This window comes from Centroberyx affinis, unplaced genomic scaffold, assembly GCF_046629955.1.
Source record: "Centroberyx affinis isolate AG114_WGS23_722 - 3 ecotype Tasmania unplaced genomic scaffold, CSIRO-AGI_Caff_v1 ptg002428l_1, whole genome shotgun sequence".
NCBI classification, from domain to species: domain Eukaryota; kingdom Metazoa; phylum Chordata; class Actinopteri; order Beryciformes; family Berycidae; genus Centroberyx; species Centroberyx affinis.
Window position 1 is genome coordinate 152002 of NW_027280673.1, and position 19910 is coordinate 171911.

A 19910-nucleotide genomic window follows, 5' to 3' on the forward strand; every position below is an offset into this window, starting at 1 on the left:
GGATCCGCCAGTGGCAGCCGTGCTGTGATTGGCCGAACCAGGAGGAGGCTGCCATGACACAGTGGATGCTGCACAGAATCAGTTCCACAGCATCAGCAGGCAGCAGACCTCCATCCTCCTCGTTATCCCTCTCTCTCTCTTTCTCTCTTTTTCTCCTCCTCTGCCTATCCTCCTCTCACCACCACCCTTACTCTCTCTTTCTCTCCCTTTCTCTCTCTCCCTCCAACCGACAGACGCGCCTGCTCAGGCACACCGCAGCAGAGGACACACACACACCAGCAGCGACAGCGGCAGCGGCAGCAGGCAGACTGGTAGGTGTGCTGAGGCCTCTCTCCCTCCCTCCTGCAGCACAGGCAAGACATTGCGTTCTCCTCTGCTCCCCGTCAAGGACTATCTATTTGAGAAATGTGTGTGTGTGTGTGTGTGTGTGTGTGTGAGCAGGGATCTGGAAACTAGGCAGGGAGGACTACCACACCCTGGGAACGGTTCCTACCACTGCCGGAGCTACACAGAGGAAACACTGCAGTGGATATTATCAGAGTGACATCCTTTACATGCTGTAATTGTTTCCAAATGCATACGCAAGGATTGATATTCTCTGTTCCTCTCTGCATCCGACACACACACGGACTGGTGGACCTGCCTGTTGTTTTTCTCCACTCTCCAGCTCTGGGATTTGGTTCAGCGTTGACTAGGCCTTGTGTGTCTGCACGTGTGTGTGTGTGCGTGCGTGTGTGCATGAGTGTGTGAATGTGTAACAGAGGTCACACCTTTGGCGTGCTGTGGGTATATGTTGAGAGTCTGCCTAATCACAGCCCTCCTCTTTCCCTCCCATCCCTCTTTTCCCCCGCCAGCCGTTCCATCTACCTCTCCCTGTCACCCCCCGCTCACTCCACCTCTTTTCTCCACATATCCTCCCGCATCCCTTTATCCTCTCCCTTCCCTCTTCTCCTCGCTTTCCCCTTTCTCTCCCTGTAATCCTTCAACCCCTCTCTCTCTCTCCTCTCCCTCTGTATCCCTCTCTCCCTCTCCTCTCCTCTCCTCTCCACACCTCTCCTTCCAGCCGGCTGGTATCCCAGGATGCCTTGCTCCAGGCCGCTCCGCTAGGCCCGAGCAGCATGGGCGGAGGCTGGGTGGGGAGAGAGAGCACGGATTGGACCCTTCCCCTCAGGACGGGCGCGCTGGCGGGTCACCCTCCCTCAGCTTCAGATGGGCGAGGACGCTGAGAGCCCCAAAATCAACCACAGCTTCCTGCGAGACTACGTCACCGAAGGTAGGATAGACCATGTACTGTTGTTGCTGTCTCAATGGCATCAGGTAAAATGCTACAATAATAATGGGGTAATTCATTTCAGCTTCATGGGTGTGTTATCCCTGGGCTGCTGGTATACAAAATGGATGATGTGTACGGGTTAGAGTTAGATGAATCACTACACGGCCTGCTGACCACTCAGTGAGAGACATCCATTGTTGATAGAGCATTAAATTTCACAACGCTCTTGAAGTGGCCAAATCAAGTCTTTTTCTCACTATGACAGGGCACCAAGATTGAAATCCCACTACCAAGTGTTTGATGATGTATGATTTGACCTAATAGCGAGGAGGATTGTTGTTGGTTATCTTCCTGACCCATTGACTGTGTATCTATATCAGGCCCAAGCATCATGAGTAAGAGTTGTTCCGCTTTTACTGAAAGGGATACTTTGTATTGATCCAATACTCTCTCTTTCATTCCCTCACCCTCCCACATCTCCTATTGTCTATCTCTATTCATTCTCTCTCTCTCTCTCTCTCTCTTTTCTCTGTGCCTACTCTATTTTCTGTCTTTCTATTTTATCATCTCTTTGTCTTTCTCATTATTCCATACAACTCTGTGTTTCTTTTTTTCCCCTGACCATTTATCCCACTTAATTCACTTCCATTCTTCTCCCTTCCTCCTAGCTGATGTCATCTCTACAGTGGAGTTTAACCAGACAGGGGACCTGCTGGCCACAGGGGATAAGGGGGGCCGAGTGGTCATCTTCCAGAGAGAGACTGAGGTCAGTCATGGGAGGTGTTTCAGTATGTAAAACTTGCCATAATCACCTCTTTTTCCACAACATGCAAGTATGTTACTGTACTGTCATGCAAGTATGTTACTGTCCTGTCTACATCTATGCCCTACTTAGTGCATTGTGTAATTGCCTATCACCTTGTATGAGTGCATGTTCTTTGTAGTATATCTATGCACATAAAACTGTTTATTCAGAGCTGTGTTTTCCTCACCATCGGCCCTGTACAGTCTAAAGGGGAGTTGGAGGAGGCGGGGGAGACGGGGGACTCCGGGGAGTATAACGTCTACAGCACGTTCCAGAGCCACGAGCCGGACTTTGACTACCTGAAGAGTCTAGAGATAGAAGAGAAAATCAACAAGATCAGATGGCTGCCACAGCAGAATGCGGCGCACTTCCTCCTCTCCACCAATGGTGAGAATGCAAAAGTTAACTACGGCAATCTTTACCTCCAGCAGAAGATCAACCAGAAGTCCACTTTCAGTTGAAGGAGAAGCGCAAAGAGTAAGACATGTGTCCAGTTTGTGCAATGAGATACCAGCCATGAATATGCATGAATTTTGATTGATAAGTAATGGCGTCATTGACCGTGGTGTGAATACAAACTTCACCACCTCTAATCCAAAGCATTATGTTAGGCCTAGCCTCATCTTTTCCACTCAGGTAAAGTCACATTGAGCTTGTCGTTGGATTTTGCACTTAGGGGTACAATGACTGCGCTCTGCCACCACCCAGTCATTATGAAAACATTAAATTCCCACTACACTTTCATAATATTGCTGATGAGAATTAGATGCCCATTGCCCTAAAGTCCATGGGATAACATTTTGAGGCAATAAAGATAGGTAATTCTGCCCACAATTATGACCAACATTATTTCTACATAATAATGTTGTCCTTTAAAACACACTATATCATCTGTGTTGTGTCCCAGGTACCAATTTCCAACTACAGGAAGTTGCAAGTCTGGAAGTTGCAAGTTGTCTGTAGCTATTGTATTCAACTTTCTCTGATCTGCTAACCCCACTGCCTGTCACAGATAAGACCATTAAACTGTGGAAGGTGAGTGAGAGAGACAAGAGACCAGAGGGATACAACCTGAAAGATGAGGAGGGACGGATCAAGGACATCTCTACCGTCACCTCTTTGCAGGTACACACACACTCAATGGCTCACTCACACACACACACACACACGCATGCACACACACATTATTTCGTTCAGTCAAATATGTATCATGTTGAAGATCAGTCGGCAAAATGGGTGTTTGCCTTTGCCCTCTCCATCTCTCATGATCCCTGACTCTCACTCCCTCTGATTCTGTTCTTCTTTTCTGCTCTCTCCCATACATCCCTCTCTTTAAATACCTATCTCTCTCTCTCTCTCACGCTATTTCTTCACCCCTCTCTTCCCTTCCTTCCTTCTTTCTGTCATCCCTTTCTCCCTCCTTCCATCCCTCCATCTCAGGTGCCGGTGCTAAAACCTACGGATCTGATGGTGGAGGTCCGTCCCAGGCGAGTGTTCTCTAACGGACACACCTACCATGTCAACTCCATTTCAGTCAACAGCGACGGGGAGACCTACCTGTCCGCTGACGACCTCCGCATCAACATGTGGCACCTAGGCATCACTGACCGCAGCTTCAGTATCCTTCCTGACCAAGCTAGCATTTGGTTTAGTTTAGTTTATTAAGGCATCCCACACAGGATTTTACTCTATATGATTTGGAAATGAATCGTGCTCATGGGCAATGGGCCCAACTTACTTGTCTTCCAGAGGAGATTGCTCAGATTTCACAGGGGATCAAAACTGCACCAAATGGAAGCACAAAGCAAATCATTAGCGCTATCCTTTATGGTTTATGGAAGAGCAGTATATTCATGTGAAAATATTACATATAAATCTTTAAGTAAAAATCTATTTCTGGAACAGGCACAAAGATCAAACAGGAGAGTGCAGTCTTTGTAGCTGAACCTTCTTTTAAAGACAAATGAAAGTATGCTGTAATATTTATAGAATCAATTCACATTCACTGAAATCAATTCATATACATCAAAATGTATTACATTGGTTTATAATTCATTGCCTTTTGTTTGGAGCAAAAAAAAAAAATCCTCTTCCTAAACTCCTCTTCCTAAAACAAGGGCACACTGAACCCTATATTGTCCATAGTGTGCATGACCTGAATACATCAAGGCATGCTGTTTAAGTGTACACACAAACAGCGCCACATACAAGTCTACCTACAGTATATGCATACCACATGCTCCTGTAAAGAAATATATACCTTAGGAATCCAGCATTAACAGCCACTAAGGGATACATTGTTTGTATTTGTTAGTTGTTATCAGTTAATGTCGCTGTCATCTCTGTGAGCGAACCACTGTGGACAGCAAAGCCACACATATTTAAATCCGGGCCTTGGTTCTTCAAACACAACTATCACACACACTATCCCGCCTCTTGAAATATACATAGAAATATACTTTACATTCCTGCTGATCTGAATTAATCTTTAATCTATATTTAATGTAAACACATGTGTGTGACCACGTATGGGTGTATGTTTAGATGAGAGTGCTGTGTATCGTCTGTGTACTGAGTGTGTATCCAGCACCGGGTGTGGGAGTGTCGGAGGGAGTGCACTTGGTGATTTCCCGTTTAAATGGGAGCTGACCTAGAAAATCAGAGAAACATCTATGGAAGAAGAGCTTAAATAATTCACTCTCAGCAGTACACTCTCTGCTGAACCACACAGGACTACCACAAATAGAAACACAGAGAGGAGCAGAGTGTGTGTGTGAATGTGTGTGGGGGGGGGCATTTTTGGATGTGATTGAGAATTGAGGTGTGAACATGGAGAGCATGTGCAGCAGAGAAATGAAACGTTTGTTTAAAACTGAAAAGCATCTGCCGCCTCCCTCTGCCCTCCTGTGCATGTGGTTCCGGGGTGTCCTTCCTCCCAAGACGAGGGAAATCCTGCAGTAGTAACGGGTGCCAGGTAAGGAGGGATTTCTGTGGTGTATGGTCCCTGACTGTCCTGCCTCTCAGACATTGTGGACATCAAGCCGGCCAACATGGAGGATCTGACGGAGGTGATCACTGCGGCAGAGTTCCACCCTCAGCACTGCCACCTGTTTGTGTACAGCAGCAGCAAGGGCACGCTGCGCCTCTGTGACATGAGAGCCTCCGCCCTCTGTGACAAACACACCAAACGTGAGCGTGTTGGAGAGACTGTAGAGCTGGCTACATGCCATCTATTAGATTGTTACAATGAGAATGCATGATACTTGTAATTATGATAATTCAATGTTATTTTGATCTGAGCTTATTCCATGACTGTCTTGAAAATAAAAATTTGAAGTATTTCTGTTTATATTGTTAATGATATTAAGGATATAAGGATTGGTGTTTCAGCAGCTTCATTCCATTAATCACTGAAATACACATAACTCCTCTCTCTTTGTCCAGTGTTTGAGGAACCTGAGGACCCAGGGAGCCGGTCCTTCTTCTCAGAGATCATCTCCTCCGTGTCGGATGTCAAGTTCAGCCACAGCGGGCGCTACCTGCTGACCAGGGACTACCTTACCGCCAAGGTGTGGGACCTCAACATGGACAAGGGCCCTGTGGAGACTTACCAGGTCAGATGGCACAGCCACATTACCTGTGTTGGTTATGCTGTGGGCCTTTCAAGTCATATCTAGGCCTATTAGTTATATGTTGGAATATTGTCTGCCTTGTTAATGCTGTAGGCCTATCAAATCGTATCTAGGCCTATCAAGTTGTAGTCAAATATTGGCCTACTATCTATGAAGGTGATGCAATAGGTTGTCTGACTTGCTGGCAAACCTCTTCTGCATGTGTTGTCTATATACAGTCTGGTATCATGTGCAGGATACACAAACCTACACAGAGTAACAGGAACGAGGTGAGAGTAATGTGACAGCAAGCCAGAATGTGAATCTGTAGTTGGTATACACTTTACGTTTGCGAGTCACCAGGACATCTTGTACAGTGCTTAGTGACAGTGAATCAATCTCAGAAAGTACGATTGTCTGTCTGCTTCATCCCCAGGTCCACGAGTACCTGAGGAGTAAGCTGTGTTCCCTCTATGAGAATGACTGCATCTTCGACAAGTTTGAGTGTGTTTGGAACAGCTCAGACAGGTAAGTGGCTGTGGGAGAGAGAGAGTGTGGGGAGAACATGTCTTTGAGTGTGTGTGACACAGACAGGAGGAGGAGTGTGTGAGTTTGCTCTCGCAGCGTGTCCCTCAGTCCCCCGCCTCCACCTTTATCCGACATTTAAATCAATCCCAGAGACAAGCTTTGCAGATGTCAAATCAATCCCCTCGCCTTCAATTTTTTTTCCTCCTCTCCTTCTCCTCGCCCTTCCCTCCCTCTCTCCCTGTTCATCCTCTACACCTGACACCATGTACATTTTATTCTTCATACATTCTCCTCCTAAATGTAACCTCCTCTCCCCATCATGCTCCCCTCTCCTCTCCTCTCCTCTCCTCTCCTCCTCTCCCCTCTCCTCTCCTGTCCTCTCCTCAGCGTGATCATGACGGGGGCGTACAACAGCTTCTTCCGGATGTTTGACAGGGAGACGGGGCGGGGTGTAACCCTGGAGGCGTGGCGGGAGAGCAGCAAGCCTCGGGCCGTGCTGCGGACGCGACGCGTCTACACCGGCGGCAAGCGTCGCCGCGGAGACGTGGGCGTAGATAGCCTGGACTTCACCAAGAAAATCCTACACATGGCCTGGCACCCGGCCGAGAACATCATCGCCATAGCGGCCACCAACAACCTGTACATCTTCCAGGATCGCGTCAACCCCGAGACACAGGCGCAGTGACAGGGACGGGGACATAGACAGTGGCAGAGACAGACACGCGCTGCCTTCATCAAGCTGTCACAAAGACGTGAAGGGTGACTCAAATATATTCGGATGTGTTACTGATGGATGGACAGTGTGCGACCTTCTACAAGAGGATGAAGTCAAAGCCGAGGCTGAAGGGTATTTACACACACTAATGCTGTTTCACACACATATTGAGACACAACATCTGTGTTATGACGATCAAAGATTGGATGAAGGAAGCGATCTACAAGATTGTTAAATTATTGGATTATGTAACAATGGTTATCTGAAAGTGTGTTTTTTCCAACACTGAGATGAACTGTTGCGGTCCTGTATCCATCGAGACATGCTTTTGGTCCCACTCTACTCACACTTTTCGAGGATGCTTGTATTCCTGCCCCACTGTAGGGTCAGTATAGAGGTGCAGGGACACCTCTCCATCTGCGTTGACCACACAATGTTGCACTCCTCACTGATGTGCTTTGGTACCTTTTGACACAAAATGGAGGGTGTGTGTTGGGTAGCAATGAAGAAGGCTTGACTAATGCTATAAAACTTAAATGCCTCTTGGATAACTGTCCTGAGCGGATTGGACAGCGGATGTGTGTGACTAGTGACTTTGCCAGACAATGCATCTAAATATAGCATTTTTTTTTCACAATTGCAGAATATTAGGAGTGGTCTTATTGTGCAACTCAACAACATCCTGAAGCTTTTTCTCTATTGGGTGACAACAGCATCTGAACCATGTTACTTCCTCTCCTTAGGAGCAGTGCTCTTGGAGAACGCACGCATAAATGACTCATAATCGTTGCCCTTTTCACCTTGCAATAATAGCACTCACAAAAACACAGTGCAGCAGTTTTCCCACTCCAAAACATGAGCTCCCCTTCTACAGATATCATAAATGTATACACACTTCCTACTGTTAATTGTAAATATTCCATGTTTTTTTTTAATCTGCACCAATTTTGGTCCCAGAGCGCTAAAGGGTAGAAGAGGCTCTTTGTCTAGTACACTGCAAACGAACCTGGGACCTCATTTTTGGAAAGGTTGTGGAAAAGCAGCCATCATTATTCCAGGTCCAGACTTGATTTAGGAGCTTTTCCTTGTAGCAGCACATAGGTCTTGCTGGTTTGAGAGAACGATGAGTTGTGCACAAATCAACACTTGTTTTGCTGTGTATTAGGCCAGTATTGGGTTTTTGATTGTTGTGTCAAGGCCTATTTATTGTCTGTCTACATGGCAAATTATGCTAATTGAGGGTGATGGCGAGCTCGCTCACATATGGTCAAATTGAGGTTGTTTTGTGATTTAAATATAATACAGACATAAGTGATTCATATTAGGTGCATGAAGCTGAGCTACGCCAAACTAAAATGAACGTTGTTCATTTTATAATGTGTGACCACATTTTGAGAAATTATCTTACAATCAAGTCGAAGATGGAATAAAAGCACATTTTCATAAATGAGGCCCCTGATTCAGCTAATCAAAGTTTTGGTGATTAACGTTGTGTCCAGTGTGTTGAGGGTGTGGGACAGGGAATCATCAATGCAATAGCTCATTAGGGACATTGCTGCTGACAATGTCTTTAGCATTAAATCTGTAATGTCATGTGAATTTATCATATCAGAAGTTCTTAATGTCAATATACACACAGTGCCGTATGCTACTCTAGGGGTGACAATGAAAGCCTAGGATGTACAGCATTAAGGTCTAAAGGTCTAAATGTCTCTATTGGTCTGAGTTGGGTGACTGAGATACTCAAGATAAGGTTGTTTACAGTGAAGTGCTTTGTTTTCAAGTGACCTTGGCCATTGATCCAATTGAAAAGATCTTAATAAGTGGTCTGTAACAGGTGGATTAACAGAATCAGTGCATATGTGCAAAGTATATCAAGTCCCTTTTCACCATCTCCAAATTTTACAAATATTCTGTCTAATGGATAAACAACAGTTCACTGTGTAAATCTTAAACCCCAAGAAAAAAAGAAAGTGTTAACTTTAATACTATGTCTTACTCTCTAACCATTATCATCTCTGTTCCACTTGTCTGCTGTCTCCTCTCTTTTTCACCTCTATTGGTTATAAACTCAGTGTTCACAGACATTTACACTGCAGGCCTCAACTATGTTTCTGCTTTAGTCTCCATTGTCAGAAAGTGTTGTTGAATGCAGCCACAGTCCGGCACTGATTGGTTCAACCAAGTGTACAACACAGCAAAATACGAGTCGTGACATCATCACCATTACCCAAACCAACAAATAAAGAGCTTATGACAAAAACACTGCATGATGATGGCAACACACAGGAAAATGGTTTCCATAGTGACAGGCCACCTAATGCATTACACAACTTCCAGGGCTCTGTCCTTCAATGGTGAGCAGTAGTTTAGAGCGAGTCAGTTGTAATCACATCATAACCACCACCACATACAACCAGTGAGAGGGTTTGTGTTCAGGAGCACAGCAGCAGCAGCAGCAGCATGTTGCCATTATCCAATGCTACTAGCGTGTATATCTATCATACTTTGAAAAAGACAAATCTAACAACACAAAAATGGATAACTCAAATGAGGTGAATGAAAGGAATGTGCATTAATAAAATAATATGAAATATGAAAAAAAAATTGTGTTGGATCCTTTTATATCTCTTTTTCGATATTGTGTTCCTTTAACATGAGGTATTGTTTTTGCTTTAATACCATTGTGTCCTGATAACACCATCCAAAACGGACATTTTGTTTCATAGACAAATACTTTAATTGTCATTGCATGCCCCCCATCTCCATCACTAGAACAAGAAGGCACTGAAATTCACAGTATGCAGGCTCAACATCAAAGACACTCACAGGTAAGTAGAGGTTACGGCTCAATAATGTTCACATGTATGGCATTTCATGTAAATTTTAAATCACACAATACACTAAGTTGTATGTGCTCATAACCCAATCACTGTGAAGTTGCTGCACCTCAACAAAAGCAAAGTTGCAATGTAAGACATTCATTTTTGGCATTATAAATGTGGCTAAATTATCATGGCATTTAGGACAATCTCAAGGCACTCTCTACTCTGAAGCAAAACATATAATTTGAAATGTTCTCACTACTGCCACTCACTATATCTACGGAATGAACATGGATAAAACAACGTCAAATGTGTTGCTATAGGCTTATAGGCAGTGAGACAAACCCCAATAAAATGTATGAATTACTGTACACATGAAGTGCTGTTTTTATTTTTTTTTTCCTGAGGAACACTCAACCTTGGCTGTGAAGACTGGGGATTTACCTGAAAATACAAAATATGTATATATATATTTGCAAGTCACCTTCCAGGTTAGTTAAATGACAAAACACCATAGATGGTAAGACCCATCATGAACCATGACGTCTATGGTGCTGCTGCCTGAATGGTGCTGTACCAGAAACTGCAAAACTGAGACTAGTGCTGCATACCCTGACAGGTTTGTGAGCATACCAAATATAGTGTCATTGACCTAAAAAAATTATAATAATGATAATAAAAAAAAAAGGTTCAATACATAATTTTGTCTCTCTGGATGCTTGTCAGTTTATATTCTAACATAAGGCACTGCAGATAAAGATAACAGGAAAATTGATTATTGACTTAAAGTATTATTAAGACCACAAGGTATTAAGACCACAAAGCAAGCAAACCTTAGATTGCAGAGTCATAATGAAATACTGTTCTGTCACACAATCTCTGTAATTAGACTCTGTAAATAAATAGGTATCCGTACATACTATACAAATGCACTAATGTAAACACACCCACACACACACACACACATAGATGCTCACATACAGTACATGCAAACATATTTCACTTATAAAGAGTTCCTTAATACACTAGCAGCAGTTCTGATATTATTCCATTAAAGTGATATTTCACTCATCTGGCATCTGATATTTCAACATTAGCTTCCCTGCATATCATCTGTCACCACCGAAATGCAGGCTTCTCCAGCTCTAACTGGAATCACACAAATCAACTTCTTGAAATGCATGACCCTGCATACAGAATTAATTTTATTTTATACTTTTCCAAGAATTAAAGTGAGGGGTTATGACAATGAGTCTCAAGGATAGCCAATATTGGTGCCTAAGAAGTATACGAACTAAAAAGGAAACATCTTACTATCAAAACAAAATATGACAAATCACATTTGATAAAAGTAAACTCATGCACAAACAAGAAGTACTCTTTTGAAAATATGGAAACATTTGCCAGATGTCATTATATCAGCTTGATGAAATGTCGCTGTACACACAGGCATGAGTTGTAGATCCATGTTAGATCAAATTGTAAACAATACTCTAAGTTACCTTGGTAACATGATAGCCACCTCACGAGAAAAAATAGAATGGCTTCCTGAAGAGATTCTAGCAAGTCACTGTTAATTCACCTTTAGCGTCTATCAACTTTGCCTATAGAGTGTAGATTTTGTGCACTTGTAATGTCGTCTCTATTAGGTGTCTCTACTGTCTCTACTGTCTCTCTTCTCAGACATTGATTTTTGCCGACAGGAAGGGAGAAAAGAAAAAATCAAACGCAAACTTCAGGGCTCTCAGCGTGGTGCGTCTCCAGTCCCTCTCTATCTTCACCTGCCTGCCTCCGGTCAAAAGTGAAGACACACAGTCCAGACAGTGGATGGCCTTCAACTCGAAGGCCGGAGCCCTGGCCCCGAGACGGCCTTCCAACTTGGTGCTGAACTCCACCATATTACCAGGGTCCAGGTTAAACAGGACCTGCCTGAACTCATGGCTGGCCATCAGGACTATATCCCTGGCTGGGTCCTCTGCCTCCACACCTCCATCCTGGATCATCCCCACCGTCACCTCAAAGCGGTAGCTGTCAAAGCGCTTGACGTGGCACGTGTGCTTGGCCAGAAGCTTGAGCTGGCACAGCTCCTCCTCCTCCTGTATTCGCAGTAGCATGGGCACAGCAACAGGAGCAGGTGTAGAGTTGGCAATGAAATCGGCAGTCAGGTTCGCAGCTGTGCCATTCCTTGGCTCGCATTTGGGATACTTCTCTCCGTACAGGCAGCGCAGCCAGTCCCCCATGAACAATGGCAACATGTTGATGACTGACTGCGCCCCGTTCTCTGTCTCGGCTACGCGGACGTGCTTGAAGCGCCCGGCCCAGGTGACTCTGTGTCCCTGCAGGTGGCTGCAGAAGACCTGTGTCTGGGCCATGCCTTTGGTCTGCCAGGCAGGGGGCCCACACAGCTGGCCATACTTCCTCCAGGTCAGGGTGGAGTTGTACACCTTCAATCCCTCTGAGTGGTACACGTACATCCAGAAGAACAAGATCACCATGGAGATACAGAACAAGATGACTTTCACTGCGCCGCGGTGCGTCAGAGAGCGGAACACATCCAGGATGGACATGCTGAACCGCGTCCAGAGCCGCAGGGTGACAGGGATGGCGCACACAGCCAGGGTCACGATCACCTTGGTCAGCTCCAGCTCTAGGAACCACTTGAAGAGCTGGATGAAGAGCATGGCAGCGAGGCCAAAGGCCAGCACGGGCAGGGCGAATAGGAAGAGGAAGTAGGCCACACAGGTGCGGATTAGACCCACAGCGGAGGAATTCTGGAGGAGCACCACCGAGAACTCGCACCACATGAAGCACACTAGGTAGGGAACCAGGAAGCAGTAGGTCCCCCGGAAACCACGCATCCTTGCCATGCTAAGGGAGGGGAGAAGGAGAAAGTGTAAATCATACAGAAGGCATAAACATATGAATACACAAAAGTACCCAAGAGGAAATTAAAACCCACTGAAAAGCAGCACAGTGACTGAACTAGTGTTTTCAGTGTGTTCACAGTTAAGCAAGCAATCTCACCAGCAATATTTGCGAGAGAATTAACTATTTAATAATTATAGACATAAGTCAAACAACTACAGTTCCAAACCCTTCAACAACCCAAACCCCCGCTGCTCACCTGAAGAACAGATAGAAGAGGTAAACATACAGCAGGCAGGGGAGACTGAGCTTCAGCACCACTGACTCCCCCAGTGGTAGAGTGGTGAAGGTGTGTCCTAGTAAACGAATCATCATGCTCTCTGGCAGGAACCTGGTCAGGGCACACAGAGACGATGCGACCTGGAAAAGAAATGGATACTTAGCATTTTCATTAGAATTTGAAGCAACACCAAAAACAATGTATTACTTGTAGATTTTACTGTAGTTGTCTGCGATCGTACAGTATATAAATCTGTGTCCTCTGTAATAAACACAACAGGCTTAAACACACATTATGCCAGTGCTGACCTCTATGACCATTGCTCGTCGTGCATACGTGGCAGCGGTGGGGCTGAGGCTCATGTAGCTGACAGCAGTGAAGAAGATGGCCACCGTGGAGAGCTCAGAACAGGGGATCCAGCCCTTGTCAGCTACAGGGAAGGAGAAAATGACAAAGAAGACGGACAGGATAAAATAGAGGTATGGTTCTAGATTGTTCCAGCCAAAGTTGGTCTCTGCCTGCTCCACATCCAGTCCTGGTTCGAAACGTGTCAGTAGGGACGTCAGGGCACTGAAGTTCTCCCAAGTCTGGAAGCCAAAGGAGAGAAACAGAGGGCGGGTCAAAAGAACAAAGAGGTTGCTGAGAAAAAATCTATGGTATAGCATGTTAATATCAGTTAAAATCAATCATTATCACCTCTACCATCAATTTTGAGACATTAGTATAGTTACTGTAAACAAACAGGACCATTGCAGAGAAGACTGGCAGACCATACTGACTCTACACTGCATTTTATGTTGTGTGCCACCAGGCTGGATTTCGCTTTATGCAAAAGAAAAAGCTTTCAGAGTTTCTCCCAATGGCAGATAGTGAAACAAGTGAAAGGCAAATAGAAAAATCACTTCTAACATGTTATCCTCTTCAGTAAGGGGAAAGAGAAGACCTTTGACCCGAAGAAGAAAAACAAACACACGTGGAACGACGCCAAGGAGTGGGAGAAGGGACAAGCAGCAAAATCCTCTTTGTGTCAGGAAGCAGTGTTCATAGAAAAAGTGTTGAGAAACATGAGATAGAGGCTAGAATTGTCTTGACCGTGGTTGGATTTGTTTACAGTAATTATACCAATGTATCACAATTAATGTGATAATGACATACTGATGTTTAAAAATGATACCTTTAAGCAATCCTACCCATAAAGCCTAGCCATAGAATAACACTTAACTTTGAATGAGATCACAAATTTTAACATAGGAAAAGTACATTTATTGTTCAGTTAAGAAGACCATTTGTGCTTTAGAATGTAATGTTCATAATGCTCATACCTAGAGAGAAAACTCTGGGTATGAGCAAAACAAAACGAAACAAAACAAAACTCACCTTGCTGCTCTGGAAGACACGCAGAGTGCAGATTACCATGGAGATGAAGGAGAGGTAGAAAACAAGCAGAGGGATGACGAAGGCAAACAGGTCAACTGTCAGGTTGCTGATGATGAAGAAGAATATGAGTGCGTTGACGTGGTGCGTGGGGATGACCGTGCTCAGCCACTGGACGCCGGCCCGCGACGCCCAATCGACGAGGTGCTCCTTCATCTCAACGATGGCATGGAGCGGGTACTGCAGCACCTGAAGTGAAGAGAGACAAAGATGGAGAGAGACTGGGGAAATTAACACAACATTTCAGGAAGTTTGAATACATGATGCATGATGCCATGGGAAGTGTAATTAGATTTAAGTAAGATACCATTAAGTGTGATTTCATGTCCATGGCTCTTTTTATGGCCCCACTGCGTTTTGTGTCCAGCATCATCCCACCTCGCCCCAAGCTCCAAGAAGTCCTGTTGGTCTTCCTGCCTCCTGCTGGGATCAGCTCAGTCTTTTGCACCAAAACACACACACACACACACACACACACACACACACACACACACACACTAGCCTGAATTGCTGTAATTAAGAATAAGAATTGCGTCTGTGTTCTCACGATGACAGATCATTTCTCATCTTGCTAATTGGGTCTTTTACCTTCTTGCCATTGCTCTGGGCTGTAGGGCTTTTAGTCTGGGGCGTGTCCTGGCTGCTGTTCTGGGCCACAGAGGGGACGATGCCTTGTGCATACTTTTTAGTCATCTCAACAAAGCCATCCAGGTCCACCAACTGACCGGCTGAGGGGACACAAAGCAGGGGATTAAACAGCACAAGAGGACAAAGTGTATTCTCTCTCTCTCTCTCTCTCTCTCTCTCTCTCTCCCTAGATACTTACACTCGCTGCTGACCATGCTCTCTAAAACTTTTTGGGTCTGGTCTGAGGTCGGGCCGGGAATCCTGCTTGTGGTGCCACCTATTGGTGAGGAGTGACCACAGCACCACTGAGTTACAGCCAAACATTCCCTTGGATGCCTGCATGTAATGTGATACTCACTATGGTAGCTGCAAATACTGTGAGAAATCACAAAGGGACTATATGATATATTTGGCAGCAATATACATATTACAGCAACATTCTAAGCAGTCCATACAAGACACAATGCATATATTACTCGATATGGTGTTGATGGGGTTTTTACCCTTGCATGTAAATATGTGTGTGTGTGTGTGTGTGTGTGTGTGTCCTACCCTGCGTGCTGTTGACCTGGCTGACATTTTCCAGCATCTCAGCCACAGCCACCTTCTTCTTCCTGTCTGGGTTGAGCTTCCAGTACATCATCATGGCCGCCTTACGTACCGCCTGCTCAAACTTACTCTCTGTCGACAACTTGCGCACATCCTCCTCGTTCTCTGGAGTGATTCCTAATAGGGAAAAACATAGGAGAAGGAGGTAAGCACCAACACATACACATAACCACAAACAGAGACAGATGCTCACACATTCCTGCGTTCAATAACATTTACCTTTATTGTGGATCCAACAGCGCTGTAGTAGTCTCGCTGCACCTTTTCTTCCCTGTTTAGCCGCTTCAATCAGCCAATTAACAGCCAGACCGTTATTCAGCTCTGCGTCCTTCTCTTCAGCCAGAATCAGGTAGTGTTGACCCAGCTGAAACGCAGAAGAGAGAGAGCAGTTATGAGATGAGAAGGTTTGGGTTCTATTTGATACACCTACTTCAACTAAAATGTAGTAGAAGGGAAGAAATGAGATGAGAGGAGAGGAGAGGAGAGGAGAGAAGAGGAGAGGAGATGAGACGAGAGGATCATTAATCAGTCAAAATTCAGCTAGTTTGTCCTTGGTGTAACTTTAAACGAGGTCAACATAATAGGACATAAAGTACAGCATACAGTAGGGCCTGACAGTCCACAAAAGCTGAAAACTATTGGAATGGTGTCATTTCCATAAGACCTTGTAGCAACTGATAATACAATAACAGACATCTAATGTAACTTGTCAAAATGTAATAAACTGCTCCTTTGATCGGGTTGAAAAAGTAATAAAACCTGTAAACTATTAATAAATAAATTCTGGGATATTAATGTAATAACATCACATTTTTACATTAACTGGTGATTATTACTTCAGAAGGGATGTAACTTACTGTAAATATTATTATGATATCATCTGTTAAACAATGTTACACCAACAATTTCTTACATAAACCTTATATACCCATTTAGAGGGACGTTTTTATGACATTTTGACAAGTTATTGTGTCTGGCAGTTACTACATTATTACAGACCCACTGAAGGCAGAGAACTACACAACCCATGATTCCCTGCCCCTGTGGCCTTCAGACACTCCGTCATGACTAACAACAGCCCTCCCCAGGGGAAGCAGAGGCGCTAGGGCCATATCAGGTGACTGCTTTCTAATCTTAACTGTCATTTCAGAACTACCTTCTTCCCTAGCTCCCTTTCTCACACAGTTATTATCAAATGTGCATGTTTGTAGGGGGGGATAGCTGTATCTGTATTTGGTGTGTGTGTGTGTGTGTGTGTGTGTGTGTGTGGGTATGTTTACTTGCTCTGTTTATGGGATCATAGTATCTTCCTGTCTGCGTCCATGTTATATACAATAGCAAGTATAAACTTAGGCCTTTATTGGCATGAATGTTAATGTTAATGTGAACTGTTATGTTGGACAGTGTTGCTAAAGCATCTAAATACTTACAAATACAATTAAAAACATAACAATAAACATCTGATCCAGTTGTATGACTCTGTGTGTTCGAGTTGTAGGCCTATAGCATATCTATTACGACTTGTGAGATAGCATTGGTGTGTCTGACATATTCTCACTACATGTGCATGTTTTCTGAGATATTTTGACATGCTACCTTACATACAACCCCTCTAGTTATTATAGGTGCATGGCATGTCCACATACATGACATACGACATGAAAGGGTCAGAGACACATGCTTACCGCACATAACCAACCCCCAGGAATTTACCCTTTCAGAGCTGGCGGGTGTTATATGCAAAGTCCTGGGCTCATCTTCCACCCCCAACCCCCTTTCTGTTTCCAACACCCTCTCTTGCGTTTGTTACGTGTGAATGAGGGGAGGAGGGGGAGAGGGAATAGAGTGTGTAAATATTTTCAATACTACGAGCATGAATTCAGTGCGTGGATTGAGTGCATACTGTAGTACACTGTCATAGTGTTCATAATGATGTGTGAGTGTGTGACTCTATCGGGTTATTATATTGAAAGCATGGTATCATCTTCCAAGCGGCTGAAAATAGGCACACACGCTCATGACCAGACGGAGTGCTCTGTCAACCAGTGGGACCGAAAACACAACAGTGCCAAGTGCCAGTCTGTGTGTGTGTGTGTGTCTGTGTGTGTGTGTGTGTGTGTGTGTGTGTGTGGGTGTGGTTTTACTCACACGGGTCTGTGCTCTGGCATCACCAGCTTTGGCTTTCTCCTCCAACTGCTCCAAGGACAAGTCTTCCTCAGGTTCTTCATCTGTGGAGAGGAGAGGAGAGAGAGGAGAGGAGGAGAAGCAATTGAAAAGTAATCGTTATGAAATAAAATTCCTCTCAAAAATGCACTTCATGTCTCTGTCCTCACCCTTTTGTCTTGTACTGTAACAGAAGACTCAATCAGTTAAATTGGGATTTGATAATGTCTTTGCTGCCCCTTGATTCATCACAAACTTGTGTCACCTAATGGTGATCTACGAACATATTAACAGCCAGCTATAAATGAATCCCACTGGCATATATCTGGTAACATGAGAATGACAAGAAGTCAGAGGTGGAGTGGATAGTGTGTGCATTTTAAAAGTGTCTGTGCATCTGTCTGTCTATGCAGATATCCCAAGCCAAGAACTCTGTCAACCCCATACCAAGCTCCTATGTCACACTAATACCTGCTGATTGCATAACGTTTCACAACAGTTACTGCCTCCCCAGTGTCCTTTAAGCAAAGGGGTTCACCCTCTTTGCCTGTAACCTTGTTTCAAATGTCACAGTCAATAAAACCTCTTACCGGTGCAATTTGTTGGGTTCACTTACAGCAATCTCCTGCCGTGAAATGTAGTGAATTTCCACTTCTGTCACGTCAGAAGACGGTTTGTTTTGTTCAGGAAGCTATAGAAAACAAACCTAAAAAGGCTCGCAGTAATTCTAATATGAAATGAATTGGGTCATATCTTGCTGATGAAATACTATTTATTTAACAAGCTACGTCCCGTTTCTCACAGGTTCTCCCAGCTATCTGGCGCTTGCCTATCTTTAGTGGCAATGGGGAAGGCAAGTCCCCACGCAGCTCCTCACCTGTCACAAACAAGCATCAAACAGTGCCATTGGTCTCCCAAACAGGACTTCAAACATCTCTCTGTTAGCCGGAAATCTCAATTCCAGCCACGAGAGATATTTGCCCAAGGGCAGCGTTACTCTGCTACATGGGAAGGTGTTAGAAAAAGGAGTCACCTCACCGCACTGTGATGTGTTCTGTGTCTTAAGTTCTCTGGACATTCTTACCTTCCTCCTCAGCTTTGGCATCCTCCTCCTCGCTTTTCTAAGCCTCTCCTGTACTATCACCCGCTTGGCCATGGCAGCAAAGGTGCGCTTAGCGGGAGCGGTGGGAGAAGCGGAAGGGGCTGTGGTGGTAGGGGGAGAAGAAGAGACGGCAGTGGTAGCAGTGGTGGAGGAGGCTACCGTGGAGCACGAAGGGGGGATTTTGCTGGAGGGTTAAGGGTGAGTGTGGGAGAGGGTGCAAATTTGGAGACTTGAGGGGAAGAATGGGAAGGAGAAGGAACGAGTGGCATTTTGTCTGTAGCAGGAGACACAGGTTTAGATTTGCCTAAAGGGGGACAGGAATTCATCTCTTTAGAGACTGAGGACGAAGAGGAGAGGTGTGAGGGTTTAGATGAAGGGATGGAGTGAGCAGATGGAGGAGAGGAAGACGAGGGCCGTGAAGAAGTGGGAGATGGGGATGCAGGAGTGGATTTTGTGGGTTCTGTGGTGGTTTCTGTGGAGGGCTGAGGGGGAGCAGGAGAGGGGTTATTGGAGACGGGCGGAGGAGGAATCTGGGAAGGTTTAGGGGCGGGCAGAGAGGGGCCGTCCAGGACAGGGCATGACCCCTCAGTGTTGACAGATGGGAGATCCATCTCCATCTGTCCTGGAATAAAAAAAGGATGAGAAAAAATATATCACATAACTAATGTCAACCATACACTGCAGAGCAATGTTTGGCATGATAGGAAAGTAAGTAGAGGGTTTTTAAGTAAGTGAAAAGTGGAGGCACAGCTGGGCAGTGGGGAGTGTCAACTCTCTGTGAAGAGACCCACTCCTCTGGACATTTTACCCCCTTCCTACACCGAAAATATGACACCTTCTCCTTGAAAGGAAAGGAGAATGAGTTCTGACTGGAAGATAAACATCACTGCGCCACTCCTACTCTAGATATGTAGGTCAACATCTAAAAGAAATAGCATTTTTAATAGCATAACCATAACATGCAATAAAAAAGGAACAAAATGGCAAATGTTAATAGGGAGCATGCATCTGGCTTACAACATTTAATGAAGTTTGAAAGCAAAATATGAGGAAAAGTTACAGTTAGTGTCATC

At 44.7% G+C, this 19910-nt stretch overlaps 2 protein-coding genes across 2 annotated transcripts; one reads left to right on the top strand and one right to left on the bottom strand.

Moving 5' to 3' along the window:
• The first annotated feature begins 1209 nt into the window (after positions 1-1209).
• ppp2r2ca (protein phosphatase 2, regulatory subunit B, gamma a) lies at positions 1210-6902 on the top strand. Its single transcript, XM_071533781.1, has 9 exons — positions 1210-1273; positions 1942-2039; positions 2282-2465; positions 3091-3203; positions 3519-3696; positions 5103-5267; positions 5523-5692; positions 6126-6217; positions 6605-6902. Exons 1-9 carry the CDS (start codon positions 1210-1212, stop codon positions 6900-6902), a joined length of 1362 nt encoding a protein of 453 aa, XP_071389882.1.
• Positions 6903-11436: 4534 nt separating this feature from the next.
• On the bottom strand, positions 11437-19448 carry wfs1a (Wolfram syndrome 1a (wolframin)). The gene is given in 13 exon segments (XM_071533777.1): positions 11437-12625; positions 12882-13042; positions 13211-13489; positions 14280-14525; positions 14644-14782; positions 14920-15064; positions 15163-15240; positions 15516-15689; positions 15792-15936; positions 17721-17800; positions 18820-18852; positions 18855-19021; positions 19126-19448. Coding segments are annotated over 13 exon segments (3159 nt in total).
• Positions 19449-19910: the final 462 nt, after the last annotated feature.